At 43.2% G+C, this 18632-nt stretch overlaps 1 protein-coding gene across 1 annotated transcript in view; it reads right to left on the bottom strand.

The window, feature by feature from the left end:
- Window positions 1-2048: 2048 nt before the first annotated feature.
- CDH1 (cadherin 1) overlaps window positions 2049-18632 on the bottom strand; it is an 81725-nt gene continuing 65141 nt past the window's right edge. The window contains exons 10-16 of the mRNA XM_029926164.1: window positions 17892-18136; window positions 13780-13925; window positions 10261-10485; window positions 9751-9981; window positions 6823-6953; window positions 5347-5490; window positions 2049-3796 (exon numbers count right to left, since the gene is read on the bottom strand). Of these exons, the coding sequence (XP_029782024.1) occupies window positions 3587-3796; window positions 5347-5490; window positions 6823-6953; window positions 9751-9981; window positions 10261-10485; window positions 13780-13925; window positions 17892-18136 (1332 nt within the window). The 3' untranslated portion in view covers window positions 2049-3586. The remainder of the gene's footprint in view (window positions 3797-5346; window positions 5491-6822; window positions 6954-9750; window positions 9982-10260; window positions 10486-13779; window positions 13926-17891; window positions 18137-18632) is intronic.

The following is an 18632-nucleotide window of genomic DNA, read 5'->3' on the forward strand; positions in this document are numbered from 1 at the left end:
ACACTGTCTCCCTCTCTCTCAAAAATAAACATTTAAAAAAATGTTTATTCAAGAATATCATCTACTCCAAGATCCTTATTAAAATTTGCCCAATTTCCAAAAAAAAAAAAAAAAAGTCTTTTACGGATCTTAAATTTTCACTCCTGGGCCCAATCAAGGATTAAATACTGGAGTCTCTCAAACTATACATAGAATCACCCTATGACCTAGCGATGCTCCTCTTGGGTTAACTACCAGAACTGAAAACAGTTTTTGTATGCAAGTGCTCACTGCCGCACCATTGACAACAGCCACACGGTAGAAACCGCCCAAGACGAATGGATGAATAACCTGCGGTCTATACACAGGACGGAACATTGCTCAGCAGCCAGAAGGAATGAAGTGCTGAAACGTGCTGCAATGCGGACGACCCTGCAAACGTCAGGCTACATGACATCACTTGTATGAAATACCTAGAATAAGTCAAATTCATAACACAGAAAGTAGAATGAAGGTAACCGGAGCTGGGAGAGGGGAGAACGGGGAGTGACTTGCCTACGGTCACAGAATTTGTTTGGGATGATGAAAAGGTTCTGGAAATAGAGGTGATGGCTATACATTTTGAATGTACTTAATATCACTGAATTACACACTCAATTAACACACATTCAGTAGAAACTATACTTTAAATTTTGGTCTTTTCCTGGGCCAGGAACAGGTGGTAGGACTTCCTCGTGATGCTGGGCAGTGCCAGCTGCAGCTTGTGAGTCCTGTGATCAGGAAGGCAAACAGGTACACTTAATCATTCCATTTCTCACTGTCCATGTTCAATAAATGACACGAACTCAACACTTTATTAGAAAATAGGTTTTGAGGAGCACCTGGGTGGCTCAGTCAGTTAAGCATCCAACTTCAGCTCAGGTCATGATCTCACAGTTCATGAGTTCGAGCCCTGTGTCGGGGTCTGTGCTCACAGCTCAGAGCCTGGGGCTTGCTTCAGAGTCTGTGTCTCCTCTGTCTCTGCCCCTTCCCTGCTCAACACTCTGTCTCTCAAAAATAAACAAACATTAAAAAAATTTATATAAAATAAATAAAATAGGTTTTGTTTAAGGGGCACTTGGGTGACTCAGTTGGTTAAGCATATAGACTTTTGATTTCAGCTTAGGTCACGATCTCATGGTTCATAGGATCGAGCCCCATGTAGGGCTCTGTGCTGACAGTGTGGAACTTGTTTGGATTCTCTCTGCCCCTCCCCCACAAACGACATACTTTCTCTCAAAATCAATATTTAAAAAATAGAACAAAAAAGGTTTTGTGTGAGATGATTTCACTAAACTGTAGGCTAATCTAAGTGTTTTGAGCACATTTAAAGTGGGTTAAGCTCTCATGTCTGGTGCCTTAGGCATATTAAATGCATTTTTTGACATCGTCTCAACTTATGATGGTTTATTGGGATATAACCACCTAAGTCAAGGAAGATCTGTATATACATTTAACCACCACTTAAAAAATTTTTAATATATATATTAAGTACTGTCCCCTCCAGCAGAGAAAAGTCCCAGAACTGTAACAAGGGGTCTCAGCAGCAGCAGCACTGACATTTTGAGCCTGATGACTCTTTGGTGTGCATGGCTGTCCTGTGCATCACTGGGTGGTCAGCAGCATCCCTGGCCTTGACTTGATGTCACCACAATCAAAGTATCTCCAGATATTGCACAATGTCCTTGGGGAACGGGAGCCATAGTCTTCCCCGGGGGTGAGCCACTGGACTACGCAAACTCGCTGCTGACTGAATGTTGTCTGAAGGTCTACTTGGGCACTCGGCAATGCCCACGGTAGCTTTTCCACTAACGAGGACAATGGTAATGGCTTCTCCACAATCCACATGGATAGTTTTCAAATAAAGTGACCTTGTAAATGCAGTTTCCCATACACTGCCCACAACAGAAGGACACAAAGTTCTGGAGGAGTCATTTCAACATGAAGCTTCCTTCTCCATGTTTTGAATAAGCCCACGTACCATTGGTCTTGCTGCCTGGAATTGTGGCTAACCAAATAAAACAAGTGTCTGACAATGTTTAACAAAATTCTTTAATAAAATTTATAAAAACATATATTTCAGAATTGGTTCAGCTTGAATGGTTTTCCTTTTCCACTCCCAAAGAAAATACAAAATTATCAACACCCACACATATTTACACTCAAAACTATAGTGACATTCTCTATATAGGACTACATTAGAGTTTAAATTGTTGAAAAATCAAGGCAATTCCAAGATATAATTGCAGGGATGATTTTTTTTCTTCAAAAAAAGAAAAAACAGGTGACAGACAGTAAAGCAAAAGACTCTTGAAGTTCGCATTTTAACTAAAGGAAGATCCAAATCAAAGTCCTCCCCACACTCCCCTTATTAACACCTTTTAGCGCCATATTTCCTTCCTGTTCCTAAGGGAAAAAATTGGGTCTCCTAAGATTCTCAGTTTTCTATGCATGCTTGGAATTTGGGGCAGATGTTTCCAGATCGGCCAGCACATCCTGTGGCTATCAACAACAGCAGGCACTCGGGGGGTCCGGGTTTTCAGGAACGAAGTCTGGAGGAAGGATCCTGATTGGAGACACATGTTGAGATTCTTCCATTCTTTAGAATTTTCAGGACTAGAGGTAAAGCCACCTCAACCATCTTCAGCCTCAGTTTGCTAAATTGCCAGGCTCAGTGACATGTCTCCTGCCACCTTCCAACCCATTTTTCAAGGTGTCCTCAGCTGTGACAAAAGCCATCTCTCTTTGGCTGCAGCACCCGAGGCACGACTGTAAGCGCTGAAATAGATCACTCTTGTCTGAGTGTTAAGTGAACATTAGATGTGGAGTGACACCTGAAAACTCACCACCCTTTCTGGTTGCGGCTCCCTGTTTAGAACCAAAGCACCCCAGTAATGACATACACATAATAAACATTCTTGTGCAGGACCATTAAGTGGATGGATCCCCACTTTAAGTTATATGCTCAGAAGATTACAGGTCTTAAGAGTAAACAATACCCCCAGTCACACTCTGGTCAGACTAAGATCAAGTCTCTTACCCAAAAAGGGCCTAAGAGTTTCTGTATCAGAGAACCCCTGTCTGGGGCGATGTAAGCTCAGAAGGAGTAAGAGTGGATTCTAGAAGAGGGGGCACTGTGCAGTGACACGAGGAAAAAGCACACAAATTAAAAATCACCACACATGAACGCACAAATAGGGCAGTTGACTCCTCCCTTCCCTTAAAAAAATGAGACGAAAGCCCGTAGGAAATCTGCAAGTTGCTAGCAGAACCTTCTGAGGCCGAAGCTATTGTTTTGAAATATTAACATACGGGGGGCTTTGGGACAGCATCACCATTTAAAGGGTTTTAAAAGAAAAAAAAAAAGATTAAAAAATAGGTGAAAATCATTCTAACGCACACAGATTAGATCTATAAAGTGGAAATCCCAAATACCCCAACTGCATCACTGAGCAGCCTCTCTTCCCCAGAACCTCATCTCAAGGGAACGGAGCTGCAAAACCAATCCTCTGCATTTTCTATCACATGACGTCGGGGCCCATCTCCTTCCCCAACTGTCTCGAGTCCCCTAGTCATCCTCCCCACCACCATACATGTCCGCCAGCTTCTTGAAGCGATTGCCCCACTCATTCAGGTAGTCGTAGTCCTGATCTTTGTCTGACTCTGAGGAGTTCAAGGAGCTCAGGCTGGCAGCCTCAGAACCGCTTCCTTCATAGTCAAACACAAGCAGAGAGTCGTAAGGAGGAGCAGTGGGGTCACTGTCCGCGGCCTTCAGGTTCTAAAGAAGAAAATAGGATCTTTCAGTGAAAGGAACCATGCACCTGTCATCTTAGGCAAGATGTCTCCTCCAGGTGCCTCAAGTCACACATGACTGTGCAACCATCCTGTGACACCAATAAGGTAAATTTATACAAACATGCAAGGAAGACAAATCTAATATGTTGTTCATGAAAACACAACATTCCAGGTAAATATGCAGAATCTTTTCCCCTAAACTAATGAGAAATTATATGTAGGCAGGAAAGAAACAAGCCTGTCAGGAGGGACAGAGGCTGAAAACAGTCATATTGGTCCATCTGGTATTTCTACCTGGTAAGGTCTGGAAGGAAGGATGCCGAGCAATGAACAGTTAACGCTGGAGAATAGGGTTGCGGGTACTGAGGAAGGACTTGTTTTTATACATTTTCATAATTTACTATTTTAAGTAGTAAACATTATTTTTGTAATTTAAAAAAAAGCCACTATCAGATGTGATGACACACAAATGAATATGAATGGAGGAAAGAACCTGAACTCACATGTACCTAAAAGGGAGGGTTAAACTGGCCCCTCCCATTGCCAGCTTCCTCCAAGACCCAGTGGCTAGAATAGACGTGTCTCAGTTACTTACAACTCTGTTGTGCTTTGTGTAGTTCATGGTGACAACTCCCACAGGAAACTAGAACTAACGCCTCCACCCTGAAGACTGACTGAGCCCCAGTGGACCATCAAGACTAGCCCCGAAAAATCATTCCAGTCACTGAGCAAGTGATCAGGTAACATAGTTTAAGGAAATAGATCCTGTTGGACTATTATCTTGCTGGGTGCTTTGCTCATCCCCACCCCCAATTTGTCCTCATCTTACTCTAAGCTAATTAATGTTAGGCCTTATTTCTCATTCTCCCTTGCAAATAAGGACAAACTTGTGACAGTTCTGGCCAGCAACACAGAACAAACTCCCTACTTGGCAGTAACAGTTTGCTTGGAAAAAGATGTTTGGCCTCTACCCTGCCCTTCCTACTTCTTGACTGGAATTGAGACCCAAGGCCTGGAAGTATGGCAGCCATCTTGTGATCAAGAGGTAACCAGCACAAAAACAAGGATTTATGAGGTTAATCTACTCATATCTGTTTAAACTCCTGGAATTTAAAGCTGAATGCATTTCTGACATATACAAAGGGATGTGATTTTTCTGGCCCTTAAGTAGACTTATGATACACATTTAATATCACATCCCAGCCAGGAATGAGATACAAGGGCAAAAAGACCCATTAGTGAAACCAAACCGGATCTACTTTGAATTCCTTTAGTTTCATTTCTACTTTTACTAAATCCCTTCAAGTCATTCTTGGTTTTGCCATATGGACTTCACAATTTTGCTAGGAACAATTTGAAGTGCTCTAAGTTCTGAAATTCAGATGAGACACAAATAAAAAATAGCATTCAGGGATCAGACAAGGAGAAAACATAGTAAAGCAAAGAATCTAAAGACTTTTTCCTCACTTTCAACACAACTGCTCCTGAGTTTAGAGATGAATTGCATCTTGGCTTTTGATTTTGCTAACTTACTTCATCAATAAAGTTCCCGATTTCATCAGGATTGGCAGGGCGGGGCCGGTATTGGGGCATGCTCATGAGGGTTGGTGCCACATCGTTGCGAATCACTTCAGGCCGAGCATCCAGGCCCCTGTGCAACTGGCTCAAGTCAAAATCCTTTGGAGAAAAAGGTAAGTATAGACCGAAAAGTTAAAAAAAAAAAATCACAAATAAGGAGCTATATTTGGATTACAGATTCTGGTATCAGATAATGCCCAATCAACTGCATAATAGTTATAAGAAAGCGCCAGTGTAAACTAAAATGACGATTTTCAACCTACAAGCTTTCAAAACAGCACCAGAAGGAAATACAGCATCAGATGATCATGAGGAGCACCCGTGGTCAGCATGTAGGCCGTGGTACCTTATTAACTAAGTCCTAGCCAATGTGCAGCGTCCTGTGAGCCTACCTGCCGAGATCATCGGTGTCCTTGGCAAAACTCACATGCTGAAACCCAGTGCTCAAGATGGTGGCATTGCAAGGGGAACTTTGGGAGGTGATCAGATCAGGAGGGTAGACGAAGCCCTTGGGAATGGGATTGGTGCCCTGATAAAAGACACCCTAGAGCTCCCCTTCCACCGTGCGAGAACGTTATAGCTGATTATGAACAAGGAAGCAAGCCACCACCAAACACCAAATCTGCTGGTGCCTCGATCATAGACATCCCAGCCTCCAGAACCGGGAGAAATAAATTTCTGTGGTTTTTAAGCAATCTGTCTGTGGTGTCTTGTTACAGCAGTCCACACAGACTCAGCCAGTAGCTGAGATCAGCTATTGAACCACAAGTGCCTGAAGAACATTTCTCTGTACCCCCTAAAATGTTGTGCAAAACAAGCATTGAAATTCTAATCAATGGCTATTCTTCTAGATCACATCTCTCAGCAGATGTGCTCATGCATGGCGGGAGTCAAAAGTAGAACCTTGAGGTGGGGCCCAAGTTTCCTTTTCTAGATAGAATACACTTTCAAAAACTCTTCAGAAAGGTGGCCAGCTGGCTCCATCATCAATAGAGCATGTGACTCTTGATCTTGGGGCTGGGAGTTTGAGCTTCACACTGGGCATAGAGGTTACTTTAAACAAATAAACAAACAGACAAACAAACAAAAATTCCAGGGCAAGGGAAGATCACCTCCAAAATCGGGAGGGGGGGGGGCAGGAAGTTTAATATGCCTATAAAGTCAAGGGACAAAATATCACAACAGATTAATTGCTTTATATCAAAATAACTCAAAGCTCATGTCCTAAGAACAGCCATGAGCCAGACTACCTGGTCTGACTGCTTCCTACCTGAGTGACTTTGGGCAAGTTACTTAACTGCCCGTTGCCTCTGTCCATTCATCTGGGTGCTGAACAGGACAAGGTTATTTTAAATGTCCACCTTCTCCTAATCACTGCTTTTTCCAAATAGAGATACCATGTAGCTTTTTACCACAGTTTTTAAAAGGTACCTGATCCTCTTCTCCACCTCCTTCTTCATCATAGTAATAAACATTGTCCCTGGTGTCATCTTCTGGGGGTAGTAAGGGCTCTTTGACCACCCCTCTCCTCCGAACAAACAGCAAAAGCAGCAGAATCAGGACTGGTGTGGAGAAGAGAGAGCAGGAGAACCACAGGTCAGGAAGGCCATACAAAGCAGCTAGCACAGGGCACCACTGCCCTGCCTACCAGACAGATGCTCGTCAGACAACCCACATGGGGATATTCACATACCTGAAGTTAACATAGACGGTATAACATAGTGGACAATTACATGGGAATTCAAGTGTGGTCTTTAACTGGACTTTTTTTTTTTAATCGTTTATATAATATTGGAAGAGAGAGACAGACAGAGCATTAATGGGCAAGGGGCAGAGAGAAAGAGGAAGACACAGAAACCAAAACTGGCCCCAGGCTCTTGAATTGTCACCACAGAACCCTATGTGGGGCTCGAACTCACGAACTATGAGATCATGACCTGAGCCGAAGTCGAATGCTTAACAACTGAGCCATGCAGGCTCCCTAACTAGACTTATTAAACCTATCAGTCATTTCCCAGAATCTGAGTTAAAATGCTCCAGGCAGAAGAAAGGGTTGGAGCAAAGGCCCTGGAGCAGAAGCATGATTGGCATGATTAAGAAAGGTAAAGTCAGAGAGGCCATAGCAGGGTGAGTGAGGGGGGTAAAGAAGCAAACAGAGGATTGTGGCAGTGATATGTCAACTACTAAAAGGACTTTGGCTTTGATTCTGAGTTGGAACCACTAAAGGTTTGTGATCGGGGTTGGGTCCCCTAAATGTGATTGACAGATACATATTATTTTTAATCAGTTCTGAGGAATGGGACACAGACCATATAATTGCTGGTATATTCCCTTATTTTAAGATAAAAATCATGTGGGCAAGCTCTAAAATCTGTTTAATTTCCAAAGTTTTCATCTGATCATGGGATATTTCTAGAGTATATATGATTAACAATTGTTAAAAACTTCTAAACTGCTTATTGTGAATGAAAAGATTATGATTCAATGTGTTTTCTTTATAGATGCTTGTGCCCAAGTATCTCTAAAGGACACCCTACTGAAAGAAAAAGAAAAAAAAGAGCACCCTACGGAAGCAGTATTGGATTGAAACAGGAGGTTGCATAGACTTTGGGAAAAGATTTCTTAGGAATATCCAAACTCCCTATTGTTTCTGAAATCAGCTAATTTCCAAGACCGTATTCAGATAAACAAACTTCCTTGATCACAATCCATTAACAGGGACAGTGAACACTTGCTGGGTTGGCCTAGACCTGTCATAGCACTGAGGACACAGCCCTGAAGACCACAGACGATGCCCACGGTCTTAGAACGGGTTAGCATTTCCAAGATGGTACTTACTATGCTACTTAAATATAATTAAAGGAAAATAACTATGTCATATTGTTACTGCTTCATGAAATACCACCCCATACACTGTACCAAACCTCAGTAACCCCAGCGGATCCCCATAAAGCCAGGCACAAAGCAAGCAGTCACATATTGAGGGATGACATGAACACCCACATATCCTGGCATCTTTGTAGAACCATTTAGAAGTCTAAGTTCTACGCTTGCCCACAAGAAGCTGCAAGTGTGAATCCTGGCATTGCTTCTTTCAATGCTGTTCCACACTTGAGCATACTTCAGTGTTGTCCTTGGCCTCTGTGTCTAATAAAATATACGCCAAACAAATTGAGGTAGGGCTATTACTAAAAAGCCAGTATTCTAAGTGTGAACTACAATCTTTAACACTTTCCTCAGAATGAAAGGACTCGTTAGTAACTGCTGTCCCAGAGCAGACTGGCCCATTCAAACATTATGAGAGCAGGAAGTGAGCGGGCAGGCAGGGCCTGTAGGGCCAGGCCCATGCTAATGCCACAGGAAGGTGAATCAACCTCCTCCCACAGTGGCAATAAAGCCATGTGAATTCTGAGGAACACAAGTCCAGAAAGCTCACTGAACTCTAAACCACACTCTCCTCCCTTCTCAGTTTTGAAACGACACAAGCAGAAAAGGGCAGGAGCAAATAACTCTGTTGAAGCAGCAAGCAGCAGGGGTAAGAACATGGTGCTGAGTCCAAGTTGAAATGCCAAGTTGACCCCACTGTGCCTCTAAAACCTTTCTTCTACTCCAGCCACGTTGGTCTCTCCTCTCTGCCTTCCCTTCCTCTTCGTGCCTTCGCTAGTGTGGGAACTCTCATGAACGCTCCTCTGTCCACTGGATGCCACTAGTCCCCGTCCCAATCATCCTACATCTTGCACAAACCTTCCTTGAAGGTCAATTAACAACAGCCCCCTCTTCTGAATGCAAAGGCATTCATGACCTGGACCGCCCTTTCCAGCACCTAATTATACACTGTCTTTCCCCCACTGTCCTTACCATCATTGATAGTCACTATTCACCCTACCCTCCACCCCCACTCTCTGCCGGGTGTTAAATGGGCACATGGCCACCCCATTAGGGTGGGACATTGTAGGTGTGGCCGAGTTGGGGCCTTTCCAGATACGTGCCCTCCACTTGCTGTCTCATCCCTTCTCCAGGATGGAAGGTGAAGGTGTTGGGCCGGTAGCTCCGACCGTGCTGATCAGGACAGACTCTAAAGCCATGCTGCTCTGGGTTGGTCTAAGTTATCGCAACATCTGCCCCACGTGGGAGCTGGGGACGAAGGTGGAATGTGAGGTCCCACCTCAGATCAGAATTCTCATGCAGGCGATGTGTGTGCACTGCCCTGAGGATTCCAAGAACAAAAAGTAGGACGGACTCTCGATTTAATGGAACAGGGCTCCCTTCCAGTCTTGGCAAACTCAACTTTGTTCAGTAACAGACAAACCTCTCCCATTTTAGAAGCCAGAGGCTGGAACGCGTGCCAGGCATACGTACTAAGCAAAGCGAGGATTCCCCCGAGAATGCCCAGAATGGCGGGAACTTGCAAGCCTGCTTCAGAGTAAGGCATGATCCTCTTGCAGCCGTTGGCGGCACCTTCGCAGTTGCAAATGTACACATCTAGGGTGGTCACCTGGTCCTTGTTCTGGTTATCCATGAGCTTGAGATTTATCTTGTAGTCGCCCAACTCTAAGGTTCTCTTTGGCTTCAAAATTAGAGACTCATGGGCTAGAGGAAGCAACAAAAATAAATGATAGGACCAGAGGAGAAAAAAAACCCCAACAACTTTATTCTAGAATTATTAGGGTAATGGAGCCGCTTGGGTGGCAGATCACTGAGCAGTATGTTGGAGAGTCAGATACCAGGAGAGGAAAGGGACCTTTGGTGGAATGCCTCAAATGTAGAAGGGGTAAATAAACAAGCAACAAACAAAAGAGATGACATCTGGAAGCTGAGAAGGGACTTTCAGGGAAAAGCATGGGGTCAGAGTAAGGCTCCAGTTCCTACCTGGATCACTGTACTCAATGGTCCAGTTGACACTTGCCCCGTGTGTTAGTTCTGCTGTGAAGGGAGATGTGTTGGGGGGAAGATCTGGATCAATGATGTTGATGGTATGAGGTTGTGGATCCTTCTGGCAGAAGTCCATACTCCGAGGTTCTGGTACAGGGGCATTGTCATTCACATCGGAGAGGATCAGGAGAAGGGTTCCCGTTCCAGTAGCAAGTGGAGAACCTAAGAGAAAATATATAGGAAATATCACAGCTCAGGAACATTCATGAAGCTCTACTGCCTCGAATCAGCCCAGATCCCCATCCTGGCTGGGCTCTTCAGAGCCCAGCACCTGGCCCCTGCCTCCCCGTCCCAGGCCGCCTTCACTTCTGCTCAGGCAGCACTCCTATGTGCTCCTCCCCACTTTGACAATTATTCCAGCTCTTCCTCCCACCAAGGACAGGCTCCCCACTCTTTTGCGTGTACCTTTAGGCATCCATTAAACTTGAACCCCTCCAAGAATTCCTCTTTCCCTCCATCAGTTCTCCCTTTCTGGAACTTCTATGGCTTTAAGGTCATTATCAAAGAATTAAGCTTTTTAAATTGCTACAAGTTGCAAGTTGATTTTCAAAACAGATTTGGGCACTGCTTGGATACTGCTGTGTGCATTTCTTTTACATTCTGACATATATAATCTACCATCAAGCATAAAATAGTAGAGAGAGTAGGCACTCAAGCATCATTATTCATATTACTTAGTTTTTTTTAAGTAGGTTCCAGCCCACCATGGAGCCCAATGTGACACTCCACTCACAACTCCGAGCTGAGATCAAGAGTTGGAAACTTGGGGTGCCAGGGTGGCTCAGTCGGTTAAGCGTCCAACTTCGGCTCAGGTCATGATCTCACGGTTGATGGGTTGGAGCCCCGTGTTGGACTCTGTGCTGACAGCTTGGAGCCTGGAGCCTGCTTTGGATTCTGTGTCTCATTCTCTCTCTGTCCCTCCCCGACTTGTGCTCTGCCTCTCTCTGTCTCTCAAAAATAAATAAATGTGTAAGAAAAAAAAAAAAAAAGAGTTGAAAACTTAATCAAGTGAGCCACTCAGGCACCCCAATAATAGTTTATTATAGGATAAAAAAAAACCACACAGGACTGTTATCTCAAACCTATAAACAGTCCTGGCTGGGTGGTAAGAATGTGGGGACTTTTTTCTTTTTACCCTGAAAAATTATGCCTTAATTTTTTATTAATGTTTTTATTTTTATTTTTGAGAGGGAGAGAGACAGCATGAGCAGGGGAGGGTCAGAGAGAGAGGGAGACATAGAATCTGAAGACAGCCTCCAGGCTCTGAGCTAGCTGTCAGCACAGAGCCTGACACGGGGCTCAAACCCACAAACTGTGAGATCATGACCTAAGCCGAAGCCGGACACTCAATCAACTGACCCACCCAGATGCCCCAAAAATTGTGGTTAAAAAAAAACCCACATAGCATAAAATTTACCATTTTAACCATTTTAAAGTTCATTTTACATTTTAGGCTCAACAGTGTATGTATATTCACATTGTTGTGAAATTGGTCTCCAGAACAGTGTCATCTCGCAAGACTGACACACTGTAGCTACTAAACATTCCCTGCTTTCCTTCTCTTCCCAGCCCTCGTTACTACGGTTCTACTTTGTTTCTGTGAATTTCACCATGTTCATACCTTAAGTGAAACCATACAGTATTTATCTTTTTGTGACATAGTTTTACTTAGCATAATGCCCCCAAGATTTATCCATGTTTTAATATTCCAATGCATATATATATACATTACCACATTTTGTTTATGCGTTATCCATGGATTAATCTTTTTACCTTATTGTGTGAGAAGAAAAAACACAGCAGGGGTTATTGAAATTTTTTTCTAATTAGGGGCACCTGGGTGGCTCAGTCAGTTAAGTATCTGACTTTGGCTCAGGTCACGATCTCACAGTTCATGGGTTTGAGCCCCATGTCGGGCTTTGTGCTGATGACTAGCAGCCTGGAGCCTGCTTCAGATTGTGTGTCTCCCTCTCTCACTGCCCCCTGCCTGATCACTCACTCTCTCTCTCAAAAATAAGCATTACAAAAAAATTTTTAGAAAACAGAAACAAAATTTTAAAGAAGGGGCATTCTGCAAGTAGGGCCCAATTGAGGCCTAACTCGCCCTGCTCACCAGCTCCCAAACTGCAGCCCCAGGAACAGGCTCTAGACTGTAACAGGCTTACCCTCCTCCAGCACATTCACAATGCGATGGAGGCTGGATCATTCAACAGCCATCCGTCCAGCCCCATCATGGCCTTACCTGCCTTGCTGTGCTTTCCAGATCGCCAGCTACTTCAGAAAGCTGGTGAGTTAATGAAGGAAAGAGACTCAATCCCAACCCCAGGGAGTGAGCAAGTTCTAACAGTAACTCTGTTTCTAAATATCTACCCAAGAGAAATAAAGACTTGAACAGAGAGGCATGTACAAGGATGTTTATGTATGAAACTCTTGGAAATCAAGAAGTGGAAACCTTCACAGTGTCCTTTAATGTGTGAACAATGACATTATGCTATAGCCAGGTAACAATTTATTCTTAAATTTTTTTAGTTTACTTATTTTTTGAGAGAGAGAGAGCATGCATGCACAGGAGAGGGAAAAAAGAGAGAGAGAGAATCCCAAGCAAGGTCTGCAGTGTCCTGGCAGAGCCCAATGTGGGGCTCAAACTCATAAACCATGAGATCATGACCCTAGCCGAAATCAAGAGTTGGATGCTTGGGGCGCCTGGGTGTCTCAGTTGGTTAAGTGTCTGACTTCAGCTCAGGTCATGATCTCACGGTCTGTGAGTTTGACCCCTGTGTCTGAGCTATCAGCACAGAGCCTAGAGCTCGTTTCAGATTCTGTGTCTTACTCTCTCTGCTCCTTCCCCACTCATGCTCCGTCTCTTTCAAAAATGAATAAACATTCAAAAAAAATCTAAAAGAAAAAAAAAAAAGAGTTGGATGTTTAACCTACTGAGCCACCCAGGCACCCGTGGGTAACATTACTTTATTACCAAGAGGTAAATCTACAAAGTGCCAAAGTAAATGTGTCTTATAGACATATGTTAAATACTAATACATATCAAATAAATAAAAAAGTTAATAGTCCTTATAGAGTAGTACTACGTAGCACACTTTAGTAGGCATGTTTACATAAATGAACTCATTAAAAATCTGGATGGGGTATTATCATTTTGTCAGCTAGAGGAACGAGGGACATAGAAATTAGCTTGTAAGTCCAGAGTCACAGAGGTATTAAGCTTTAGTCCTAGGATCTAGACCCAGGCAGTCTGGCTCCTGTGGGGAAGGAGTAGGTTCAGGTATAAGAAGGGAATGATGAAAAGCACTTCTACTTGAACTAAATTATTTGCACTGTTGAAAATCCTATGTTTTTTGTTTAAGAATAAAAGAAGAATGAACTCTTGCCTCTAAAAGAAAGGTAGGGGGCAAGGAAGCAAATGAGCTGGGGCGCTGAGGCAGCTCTGGACATTCTCACCATTGTCAGTGGCGATAATGAGGGCCGTGTATGTGTTGTTCTTCACATGCTCCGAGTCCTCTCTGTCCAGCTCAGCCCGAGTGAAAATGGCACCAGTTTCTGGATTAATCTCCAGCCAGTTGGCAGCATCCCTCCAAATCCGATACCTGAAAAGGCACAAACTCTGGCTTAGAACACGAGAGCAAACAGCACAGAGCTAAGGAAGGCTAAGGTGCCTCTTTGTTGATGGTTCACATCGCCAGGAATGTGTGATCATCCATGTCCCCTTCACCTGGCTTCACCCATGGTGGAACCATTTGAGAAGTTACAGACATCATGCTCCTTTCCTCGGTTATAACTACTTCAGCGTGTTTTCCCCTCAAAACAGAGGCATTCTCTTATATAATCACAATTTGATTTTCAATTTCAAGAAAGTAACAGTTAATATATGGGACATATTTAAATTGTCAATTTCCCCAAAACTGCCCTAAAGAGCATCCTGACTTAGGATTCATCTATGCATGACATTTAGATGTCAGGTTTCCTTAATTTGGAAGCATTCCTTAGCCTTTCTTTTCTTTCTCAACACTGATATTTTTGAAACGTGCAGGTCAATTGTTTTGGACAAAGCTCCTCAATCTGGGCTGGTCTGATTATTCCCTTCTGAGTAGACTCCAATTATGTAAGAGAAGGGGAGGCGACCGCATGGATAGGTGATGAGTGTCCTTCTACGGAGGACATTGGGGGTACATGACATCTATTAACTTAGATCACCTGGGTGAGGGACAGGCCACCAGATTTCTTCACATTAAAGGTATTTTTCCCCTTTAGGAATTAACCTATGGTCTGAGGGGAGAAAATGTGACAATATCCTATTCACCAAGTAACATTTAGTATCTACGGATAATTCTTGCCTGAAGCAAGGAGTGCTATGATTCTTAAGGCTTTTTAAAGTTTATTTATTTTGAGAGGGAAAAACAGACTGTGCAGGGAAGAGGCAGAGAGAGAGAGAGAGAGAGAGAGACAGAGAGAGAGAGAGGGAGGGAGGGAGGGAGAATACAAAGCAGGCTCCGGGCTCCATCCCACAAACCGTCACATCATGACCTGAGCTGAAATCAAGTGCGGGACACTTAACAGACTAAGCCACACGGGTGCTCCTCCCTATGGATTTTTAAAAGCAGAGTCTTACAGGCCAGCCCCACAGAGGGTACAGTATTCAAATGGTGGTGATACGCCCTCCATACCCCAACCACAAACATTTGGAAATTCAGATTGACACAGTGGATTGAAGGATGGGCCGCACTATTGGCCTTTTATGACAGGTGCCGGAGAAGCTCAAGTTCCTTCTGGTCTTACAAAGGGAGAGAAAAGTTTTATTCAAAATGCCAGAAAGATCCATTAAGCTCTACCTACTTAGGAGTACTAGAAACAGTCAATCAGAGAAAACAAAGGCATGAAAAACAGAACACACTGCCCAGCTGTCTGCTGGGGTCATGGTCAGGCTCAGAAAAGGAAGTAGAGAAACCTAAGGAAGAAAGGGCCCTGTTGCCTAGAGGCACGTCCCCATTTCCTTAGATGTGCAAAGCCATGAACTCATAAAGCAGTCTTCATTCTGGCTCTAACGGCCTCTACACACACTACACAGACTTGGTCCCCATACTTGCCCAAAGAGACGCTCTAAACGACCCATCACACCACTGCAAGCCAAGGCATCAACCCAGCCCGGAAACCATACAATGGAAGGCTTCATCACTCAGCAAAAACCGTACAAGAGGTCTCTGGCTTTCCACTATAGTTTTCAACCTTGATTCAAAATACATCTTACTAGCCCTTATAGTTTGGAACACCTAGAAGGATCCTTGGATTATAAGCAGTACAGTGGATACATGTATGAATTCAAAGTATTTTAAGATTTTATTTTTAAGTAATCTCTACACCCTGCATGGGGCTTGGACTTGTGACTCCCAAGATCAAGAGTCACATGTTCTAGTGACTGAGCCAACCAGGAGCCCCGAATAGAGTATTTTAAACCAAATCTCAAATGTCAAAAGATTCTTATATAGATAAGATTTTTTTTTAATTTAATGTTTATTTTTGAGAGAGAGGGCCAGAAAGAGATGGGGACAGGGGATCCAAAGCAGGCTCTGTGCTGACAGCAGAGAGATCCGATGCAGGGCTCTACCTCATGAGCCGTGAGATCATGGCCTGAGCTGAAGTCAGCCACTTAACCAACTGAGCCACCTAGGTGACCCATATAAATAAGGGAATTAAAACAAAGCAAAACAAAACATAATCATAATGTCACTAACACATCTAAAAAAAACAGTAACTACTTAATGTCCTTTAATGCCAAGTCTATGTTCAAATGTCTCTAAATGACTCAAAGTTATCTTGTATAGTTGGATTGTTGAATGTACCTTCATGTGTAGTCTCCGTATTACAATCGGACCATTTGCCTCCTAATACTCTTTGACAGTCCCCGCCCTTTCACCACTTATTCCAGTGTCATTTGTCATATGGTCACCGCATTCTGCATTTGGCAGACTGCTTCCTTGTGGCATGTTTCTGTACTCTCTGCCTTTCTGCAAAATCAGATTCTAACACTTGACTAGGTTCTGCCTCAACTTTTCTCCAAAAAACTATTTCCTTAGTGGTGCTGTGTACATGGCTACTGAACCACACATATCAAGTGGTACATTATGTTGCATTGTCAATATATATATATTGTTCTGTTTTGTTTTTTGGTAAATGTTAAATATAATAAGAAGGTTTGTATTTAAAAATTTAAAAATTCCCCATCACCCTTGACCTAATGACTCAGTATTAGCTGCCGTTAAGATCTCTACCTGCACCCTTTATATAGCTCCTCCTAGCCAGGGCACATGTGTGGTCCAAAGGTATTCAGGAGCTCTTTCATTCAGGACAGAATCAGCACTTCCCAAAATAACCCTAGAGGCTGAAGTCACACTTAAACTGTTTGTTTGTTTGAACTTAAATTTGAACCAGTCAAAAGCACTGGCGCTAAAATACAAACACCCCCCAGAACAAGAACATGCTCAACTACTAAGCAAGATGCTACTCTGGATTTGTATAATGGTTTTTCTTTTTTTTTTAATGTTTATTTATTTTTGAGAAAGAGAGAAAATGAATGAGCAGGGGAGGGGCAGAGAGAGAGGGAGATACAGAATCTGAAGCAGGCTCCAGGCTCTGAGCTGTCAGCACAGAGTTGATGTGGGGCTCGAACCCACAAACTGTGAGATCATGACCTGAGCCAAAATTGGATGCTTAACCGACTGAGCCACCCAGGTGCCCCTGTATAATGCTTTTTCTAAATAGGTAAGAGTGTGGGACCCCTGGCCTGCTCAATTGAAAAACCATGTGGGGCACTCAGTCGGTTGAGTGTCTGACTTTGGCTCAGGTCATGATCTCACAGTTTGTGGGTTCGAGCCCGGCGTCGGGCTCTGTGCTGACAGCTAGCTCAGAGACTGGAGCCTGCTTCGGATTCTGTGCCTCCCTCTCTCTCTGACCCTCCCCTGCTCGCTGTATCTCTGTCTCTCAAAAATAAATAAAACAATTTTAAAAAAGAAAAGAAAGGCCAGGTGACTTTTCATCTCAGAAGTCATGAGTTCGAGATTGAGAGTAGAGATTATTTAAATAAATAAACTTCAAGATACACATGTCCTATTTGGATTTGTCCTCTCATAGTTTTTGCCTAGTCAAATCCAGTCCTCAAAAGATTAAGAACATTCTTTATCATACATGGCCGTGGGGTGTTGTTGTTGGTTTGTACATGTGATTTTAACATCTTTGGGTGCAATTTAGAATACATGGGTGACTTCAAGTTTAAAAGGAGAAGAAGTACTGAGCTACTTATAAAACAACACCATGTATGTAAATTAAAACCACATTCCTAGTACACTGCACGAACTCAAAGACAGGAAGCCACTGTAAATCGGGAATGGCTGGCTACAGAGGAAATGGAAAAAGTGGGGGGAATGGGAGTAAAACGTAATTTTTTAAAAAGGGGGTCTTGCACAGACAAATGATGATAAAACACTATGAATAAAATGTTTTACACACACATATACACGCACCCAGTTGTTGCACGTCTGTTAAAAAATCCTCACACTTACGATATCCTCTGTTCCATAAACTTGTCCGGATCCTCAGCGGTGTAGGACGTGATTTCCATGCCCACGGGGAAGTCTTCAGGGATGTGCACTTCCTTTTGTGGAGGCACAAAGACGGGGGCTTCGTTCACATCCTCCACGTCAACAGTCACCGTGGCTGTGGAGGTGGAGAGAGTGACCTCGAACGGCGCCACGTTCTCCACGGCCACGTACAGAATGTATTGCCGCTTGGCCTCAAAATCCAAGCCCTGTGGAACAACAGAGAGAGGAGTTCAAAAACACTTTTTTGTTAGTTAAAAAAAAATAATAAAGTCTTTAACTTTTGCTTTTGATTAGCAATATCCTAGGGGTTCTCAAATCTAGCTGCATTAGGAAGAATTACCATGAGAACTTCTGAAGACAACAGAGGCCTGCGCTCCGACCCAGGAGACAGCAGTCTCTGAGGGTGGGGTCCAGACATGGGTAGTTTATTTTTTTGTTTGTTTGTTTTGTGCTTTTATTATCTTCACATGCAAAATATATAAACCATTTACAATACTTTCTAGAGTAGAAAAAGCACAAAATACTCAGGTAAGTATACATATGCACTTGTTAATACATGATAAAAATGCGTTCTAATATAAACCAATGGTTAAAAACCTTTTTTTTTTTAACATAACACAATTTATTTTTTGTAACATACGCAATTATTTTCCATCATTTACAATACAGTAGTTACAATGACACTCCAAACAGAAAAGCAAA

Source organism: Suricata suricatta, chromosome 16 (genome assembly GCF_006229205.1).
Source record: "Suricata suricatta isolate VVHF042 chromosome 16, meerkat_22Aug2017_6uvM2_HiC, whole genome shotgun sequence".
Lineage (NCBI taxonomy): Eukaryota > Metazoa > Chordata > Mammalia > Carnivora > Herpestidae > Suricata > Suricata suricatta.